The sequence below is a fragment of the Salvelinus sp. IW2-2015 genome, unplaced genomic scaffold (genome assembly GCF_002910315.2).
Source record: "Salvelinus sp. IW2-2015 unplaced genomic scaffold, ASM291031v2 Un_scaffold2348, whole genome shotgun sequence".
Taxonomy (NCBI): domain Eukaryota; kingdom Metazoa; phylum Chordata; class Actinopteri; order Salmoniformes; family Salmonidae; genus Salvelinus; species Salvelinus sp. IW2-2015.
Window position 1 is genome coordinate 68,606 of NW_019943673.1, and position 8,146 is coordinate 76,751.

Genomic DNA, 8,146 nt, shown 5'->3' on the forward strand with positions numbered 1-8,146 from the left:
TTAGGTTTTAACATCTCCAACCTTCTCCCCATCTCCAAACACTGTAATACAGATGTTTCTTCTATTGTGTACGTTTGTTTATGTGTAACTCTGTGTTGTTGTATGTGTCGCACTGCTTTGCTTTATCTTGGCCAGGTTGCAGTTGTAAATGAGAACCTGTTCTCATCTGGCCTACCTGGTTAACTAGCCTACCTGGTTAACTGGCCTACCTGGTTAACTGGCCTACCTGGTTAACTGGCCTACCTGGTTAACTGGCCTACCTGGTTAACTGGCCTACCTGGTTAACTAGCCTACCTGGTTAAATAAAGGTGTAATAAAATAAATAAAAATCTTAGCTACTGTTGTATCAATATGTTTTGACCATGACAGTTTACAATCCAGGGTTACTCCAAGCAGTTTAGTCACCTCAACTTGCTCAATTTACACATTGTTCATTACAAGATGTAGTTGAGGTTTAGGGTTTAGTGAATGATTTGTCCATAATATTTTACGCTGCTGCTACTCTCTATTCATCATATATGCAGTCACTTTAACCATATCTACATGTACATAGAACCTCAATCAGCCTGACTAACCGGTGTCTGTATGTAGCCCCGCTACTTTTATAGCCTCGCTGCTGTATATAGCCTGTCTTTTTACTGTTGTTCACCTAATACCTTTTTTGCACTATTGGTTAGAGCCTGTTAGTAAGCATTTCACTGTAAGGTCTACTACACCTGTTGTAGAAACTTTGATTTGATTTTGTTTTGAAATACAATGCTTTTAGTTTTGGAAATATTTAGGACCAACTTATTCCTTGCCACCCACTCTGAAACGAACTGCATCTCTTTGCTAAGTGTTGCAGTCATTTCAGTCGCTGTAGTAGCTGACGTGTATAGTGTTCAGTCATCTGCATAGACACTCTGGCTTTACTCAAAGCCAGTGGCATGTCGTTAGTAAAGATTTGAAAAAGTAAGGGGCCTAGACAGCTGCCCTGGGGAATTCCTGATTCTACCTGGATTATGTTGGAGAGGCTTCCATTAAAACACACCCTCTGTGTTCTGTTAGACAGGTAAATCTTTATCCACATTATAGCAGGGGGTGTAAAGCCATAACGCATACGTTTTTCCAGCAACAGACTATGATAGCGTCAAAAGCTGCACTGAAGTCTAACAAGACAGCCCCCACAATCATTTTATCATCAATTTCTCTCAGCCAATCATCAGTCATCTGTGTAAGTGCTGTGCTTGTTGAATGTCCTTCCCTATGAGCATGCTGAAAGTCTGTTGTCAATTTGTTTACTGTGAAATAGCATTGTACCTGGTCAAACACCATTTCTTCCAAAAGTTTACTAAGGGTTGGTAACAGGCTGATTGGTGGGCTATTTGAGCCAGTAAAGGGGGCTTTACTATTCTTAGGTAGCGGAATGACTTTAGCTTCCCTCCAGGCCTGAGGGCACACACTCTCTAGTAGGCTTAAATTCAAGATGTGGCAAATAGGAAGTTCAATATCGTTCTGCTGGTATCCTCAGTTAATTTTTCGATCCAAGTTGTCAGATCCCGGGTGGCTTGGTGGTCGTTGAATCGACAACAATACTTTTTTTCACCTCGTCGCATACTGACTTGTTACAGAATCCAAAAGTACAATTCTGTCTTTTATAATGTGGTCCGATATACTTAGATTGTTTTAGTGTCAGCGTTTGTGTGTGTGTCTGTCGCTGTTCTCACCTGTATAGTTGCGCGGGTGTCTCAGCCCTGTAGTGGAAAGTAGTTCTTTTGTTTTAGTAGAAAGGATCCTAGATTGGTTGACAAATGCACTGTGCTAAAGGACTGACTTCCTGTGATCATACGCATAGTGTGGTTGTTATTGGTTGTGTCTGAAATGGCCCTACTATACTGTAAAATGACTTCCACAGTGACTGGCTGTGCCACTGGCTGGTTGATGTATCTCACATATCGGACAAAAAAAAGACTACACCTGAAAGGTCGCAAAGATGTCTGCAAAATGATGCATTTCGACTCGGCATAGGATGGCTTCCTGTTGCACCAATATGACTGGTTACCTAAGGACCAAGTTGAGAAAACAGTCGAAATGAATATTTTCAGACATCTTGCACCTGTCCAGGTGGAGTCTTTTTTTTTGAAGGTCCGACAGTGAGATACATCAACCAGGCCCAGTGCACCAGCCAATCACCGGAGGTGACGAGTATGCGCAGAACAACGTGATGGGTTAAGTCGTTTTTTTTCGCGTGTCTCACCTGTAGTAGTTGCGCGTGTCTCACCTGTAGTAGTTGCGCGTGTCTCACCTGTAGTAGTTGCGCGTGTCTCACCTGTAGTAGTTGCGCGTGTCTCACCTGAGTAGTTGCGCGTGTCTCACCTGTAGTAGTTGCGCGTGTCTCACCTGTAGTAGTGCGCTGCTCACCTTGTAGTTGCGCGTGTCTCACCTGTAGTAGTTGGCGTGTTCTCACCTGTAGTAGTTGCGCGTGTCTCACCTGTAGTAGTTGCGCGTGTCTCACCTGTAGTAGTTGCGCGTGTCTCACCTGTAGTAGTTGCGCGTGTCTCACCTGTAGTAGTTGCGCGTGTCTCACCTGTAGTAGTTGCGCGTGTCTCACCTGTAGTAGTTGCGCGTGTCTCACCTGTAGTAGTTGCGCGTGTCTCACCTGTAGTAGTTGCGCGTGTCTCACCTGTAGTAGTTGCGCGTGTCTCACCTGTAGTAGTTGCGCGTGTCTCACCTGTAGTAGTTGCGCGTGTCTCACCTGTAGTAGTTGCGCGTGTCTCACCTGTAGTAGTTGCGCGTGTCTCACCTGTAGTAGTTGCGCGTGTCTCACCTGTAGTAGTTGCGCGTGTCTCACCTGTTAGTAGTTGCGCGTGTCTCACCTGTAGTAGTTGCGCGTGTCTCACCTGTAGTAGTTGCGGTGGCTGTAGCTCTCTGTTCTGGGTTCTTCACCAGACATTTCTTTACAAAGTGTGTGAAGTCGTCTGTCCACAGCTCAGGCTTCCTGAACGTAGGCGGTGGGTTGGTTGGGATCATGAAAATAGCCTGACAGTAATACAGACGAAAAGAGACAGAAAACACCTAGTGAAGCAGGTAGTATAGAAGCCTCTCTGTAACCCTAATGAATGTCTATTGACCGCTTGGTACGGCACCTCTCTGTAAACCCTAATGAATGCCTTTAATTCTAAAAAAATCACAGTGTCACCAGCAAAGCCCCCGCACACCATCACACCTCCTCCTCCATGCTTCACGGTGGGAACCACACCTCCTCCTCCATGCTTCACAGTGGGAAACACACATGCGGAGATCATCCGTTCAGCCACACCACATCTCACAAAGACACGGCGGTTGGAACCAAAAATCTAAAATTTGGACTCATCAAACCAAAGGACAGATTTCCACTGGTCTTATGTCCATTGCTCGTGTTTCTTGGCCCAAGCAAGTCTCTTCTTCCTATTGGTGTCCTTTAGTAGTGGTTTCTGATTCATGCAGTCTCCTCTGAACAGTTGATGTTGAGATGTGTCTGTTACTTTGTACTCTGTGAAACATTTATTTGGGCTGCTATTTCTGAGGCTGGTAACTCTAATGAACGTACCTCTGCAGCAGAGGCAACTCTGGGTCTTCCTTTCCTGTGGCAGTCCTCATGAGAGCCAGTTTCATCATAGCGCTTGATGGTTTTTGCGTCTGACTTGAAGAAACTTTCAAAGTTCTTGAAATTTTCCGGATTGACTGACCTTCATGTCTTAAAGTAATGATGGATTGTTGTTTCTCTTTTCTTATTTGAGCTGTTCTTGACATAAAATGGACTTGGTCTTTTACCAAATAGGGCTATCTTTCTGTATACCACCCCTACCTTGTCACAACACAACTTATGGCTCAAACGCATTAAGGAAAGAAATTCCACAAATTAACTTAACAAGGCACACCTGTTAATTGAAATGCATTCCAGGTGACTACCCATGAAGTTGGTTGAGAGAATGCCAAGAGTGTGCAAAGCTGTCATCAAGGCAAAGCTTGGCTACTATGAAGAATCTCAAATATATTTTGATTTGTTTAACACATTTTTGGTAACTACATGATTCCATATTCTACAATGTAGAAAATAGTCTAAATAAGAAAAACCCTGGAATGACCAGTCAAAAGTTGACACCTACTCATTCCAGGGTTTATCTTTATTTTTACTATTTCTACATTGTAGAATAATAGTGAAGACATCAAAACTATGAAATAACACATATGTAATCATATAGTAACTAAAAAGGGTTATAAAATATATTTGGAAGAATCTAAAATATATTTGTTTATTTTTGATTCTGTGACATCCAAGTGTTTGTGGAGTATTCCAGATGTCTTATTTTTCAGTCACCAGCTAGGTGAATTATTATCAACATGTAAGCTTACCTCCCTGAACTGTCCTGCCCAAACTCAGACTCACCCTCATGGGATGTATATCAGCGTAGGGAGGTTTGCCCTCAGCCATCTCTATAGAGGTGATGCCCAGGGACCAGATGTCTGCCACACAGTTATATCCTATCTCCTGGAGACCTCTGGAGCCATCCAGAACGGAGTCCCGATTACCGGTGTTCCGCTTTGCCATCGTGTCCTAGACAGGGACAGAATAATACGAACATTAGTCGAATCTATATATAAACTACTGTGATTCACTACTACAATCACTACACTAAAATCAAGATAATCTATATATAAACTTCTGTGATTCACTGCTACAATCACTACACTAAAATCAAGATAATCTATATATAAACTACTGTGATTCACTGCTACAATCACTACACTAAAATCAAGATAATCTATATATAAACTACTGTGATTCACTGCTACAATCACTACACTAAAATCAAGATAATAAGAACTCCTGATAAAACTGACACCAGATTACATCGTTAGACACAGTCAGAATTCACTTCAGCGAGACAGAGTTGAAGACAGACAGACAGGCAGGCAGGCAGACAGGCAGACAGACCGTGAGTTGTCCCGCTACTCCAAAGTCAGCCAGTTTGGCATGGCCCTCTGTGTTGAGGAGAATGTTGCCTGCCTTGATGTCTCTGTGGATCTTCCTCATGAAATGCAGATAYTCCAGACCTTTCAATGTGGACTTGAGGATGGTGGCGATCTCATCCTCTGTGAGCTATACAAGAGGAGATGGTATTAATGATTCATTCTGRTAATTCAGTAGTCTATGAATACACATTAACATGAGAAAYGAATGGTAAAAGGTTACCGAAGCACCAAAGGTCATCTTCATTSTCACACTTTTAGTCAATATACTGACCGTCTTATTGCGTAGTCTGATGATGTCTGAAACAGAGCCGGCTCCACAGTACTCCATCACTATCCACAGGTCTGTGTTCTTAAAGTAGCTGCCATAGTACTTCACCACATAGGGACTGGACAGGAGACAGAACAAACATTTACTGGTGAAAGGTGAGCAAACAGAGTGTGGTACTGGTTCTAGTAACAGAGTGTGTGGTACTGGTACTTATGTGAATATGGAGGAGGAGACTGTTCTCCTCTCACTAGCCTCTGGAGCCATGCTAGCTCTGCCTGTTGAAAGGCTGGGCCAGAGAGTCTATCCTCTCATACAGACCTGTCACACTGCTGCATGATGGATATCTCCTTGATGATCTCCTGGAGGTCTGACTCAACAGGCACCTGTTTGATAGCCACCACCTGGCCTGACTCCTTATGGATGGCTTTAAACACACTGCCATAGGACCTGGAGGAGATGAAGGAAGACAGTGGAAATGATGCAGAAAGTACCAAAGACCAGGGCCCAGATTCACAAAACACTTATTATGCAAAAATGTAAGCATCTTAAGGAAAAATAAGAAGTTCCTAAGATAGTTTGTAAGGGCAATTCCTCAACAATATCTTAARATACATATTAGTTCCATCAGYTGTTGTATAAATAATCTAGTCATTATTATAATGTCAATTTACATGAACATCTCTTTATTTTCATTATGAGTGTTATTCAGGTTATAATGCTGTAAGGAAATGWATGATGAATGAATATTCTCACCCTTCACCAAGTTTTTCCAGAACATCAAATACCTCCTCTGGTTGCTTTGTGAGACTGTCTTCACTCAGTTTCTTCAGCTTGCTGTGGAGGAAGTTTGAGCATGAACAATAGAAATATAATGAATAGAACAGGCATCCCCATTCAAGTCAATGATGGCAGACTGGCAGTCAWTGAGTGTACCCATGCCTGGAAGTAAAAGCAGGAAGTGTACCCTTCAATCTGCACTGTGATTTGTTGAGTGAACAAAAAAAATACATTCCATGAGCTACATCAGTTAGCATCATATGAATTAGCGTTCTACATTACCATGGCAATCCAGCATCAGTTTTAAGAACATTTTAAATTAGCATGGAAATGATTGCATCACAATACCAGGCAGCAAGTGCGAGTGTTATTTATTCGTTTTCTAGTCAAATTGCCAGGGTTAGGGGTTCAATATCTTTCTATTAATTCAATTTCTACAGTATGAGCAACATGACTGGGATTGTGGAACTGTGTCGACATGGATTTTAATGTAATTTATGTCAAAGTATCTAGCTAGCTTTTCAGGCAAAAATGTAAACATTACATATAATAATTTTCAGCTAATGTTAGACCGTTTCCGTCTAACTAGACAACTAGCTAACGGTGGCTAGCTAGCCGTTAGCTAAATTAAAGTAAAGCATAAAGTGTCTAGTTAGATAACTACAAGTCAAACTTTGACTCAAAATGGTGAAGCTAACACTCTAGCTAGCTAGCTTATAAAACATGACAAATATTGTTAGCAAACTTGCTAATGTGTCTAGCTGGTTAACGAAGCCAACGTTACAGCCACAGATAGAAAAATATTTGCTACAGCTATCAAGGCTAACGTTACTTAATTTAGCTAGCTAGCTTCTACTTTTCCAAGCGAAAGTACACACACACCCTTTGGGCGCTGTCGGCTCCATGGTTTACAACTTCAGATGGTCACCCTGGAGATTAAAACGCTAAAATATAACAAATTCAAACAAATATTTGTGCTATTTTCATTTTCTGTTTCTGTCGTTGTTTTCAGGCAAGAGGGCCAGCTGTAGTGTCAAAGATTCTTCTTCTTTAAGTTTTATTGGCGAATCGCAACCAACTGAGGCGCATACACCGCCACCTACTGTACTGGAGTGTGAGGCCACACCACCCCTACCACCTCCGATACTTCGCCTCCTGTCTTCAGCTCACTCTGCTTACACTTTCTACCATTCTTCTTTAACAAACCATCTCCCATCTCCCTTTTTAACCAATTCAAGCTTACCCTCTTCCTCCCTCTCTCTTAGACCCCTCTGCCTCTCTTTTTCCCTCCATTCCTCCTAATCCAAGTATACGTGTCCTTATGTGTCCTTATGATAATACTGACATATATATTGTTCTTGCCTTCTCAAGGAACGCCATTTAACCGGCTACCACAATCTCCGTAGMCGCTGCCGCGGTCATCCCCCTCTTCAAAGGGGGTGACACCCTAGACCCAAACTGTTACAGACCTATGTCCATCCTGCCCTGCCTATCTAAAGTCTTCGAAAGCCAAGTTAATAAACAGATCACTGACCATTTCGAATCCCATCGTACGTTGTCCGCTGTGCAATCCGGCTTCAGAGCTGGTCACGGGTGCACCTCAGCCACGCTCAAGGTACTAAACGATATCATAACCGCCATCGATTAAAGACAGTACTGTGCAGCCGTCTTCATCGACCTGGCCAAGGCTTTCGACTCTGTCAATCACCGTATTCAATAGCCTTGGTTTTTCTAATGACTGCCTCGCCTGGTTCACCAACTACTTTGCAGACAGAGTTCAGTGYGTCAAATCGGAGGGCATGTTGTCCGGACCTCTGGCAGTCTCTATGGGGGTACCACAGGGTTCATTTCTCGGGCCGACTCTTTTCTCTGTATATATCAATGATGTCGCTCTTGCTGCTGGTGAGTCTCTGATTCACCTCTACGCAGACGACACCATTCTGTATACTTCTGGCCCTTCCTTGGACACTGTGCAACTAACCTCCAAACGAGCTTCAATGCCATACAACACTCCTTCCGTGGCCTCCAACTGCTCTTAAACGCAAGTAAAACCAAGTGCATGCTTTTCAACCGTTCGCTGCCCGCACCCGCCCGCCCGACTAGCAT

The 8,146-nt window shown here is 43.0% G+C and overlaps 1 protein-coding gene across 1 annotated transcript; it reads right to left on the bottom strand.

Moving 5' to 3' along the window:
- Positions 1–2,811: 2,811 nt before the first annotated feature.
- Positions 2,812–7,094, bottom strand: LOC112073738 (serine/threonine kinase 3 (STE20 homolog, yeast)). The gene is given in 9 exon segments (XM_024140978.2): positions 2,812–3,018; positions 4,409–4,515; positions 4,518–4,551; positions 4,553–4,576; positions 4,958–5,122; positions 5,267–5,381; positions 5,582–5,710; positions 6,017–6,097; positions 6,923–7,094. Coding segments are annotated over 9 exon segments (870 nt in total). The 5' UTR covers positions 6,946–7,094; the 3' UTR covers positions 2,812–2,826.
- Positions 7,095–8,146: the final 1,052 nt, after the last annotated feature.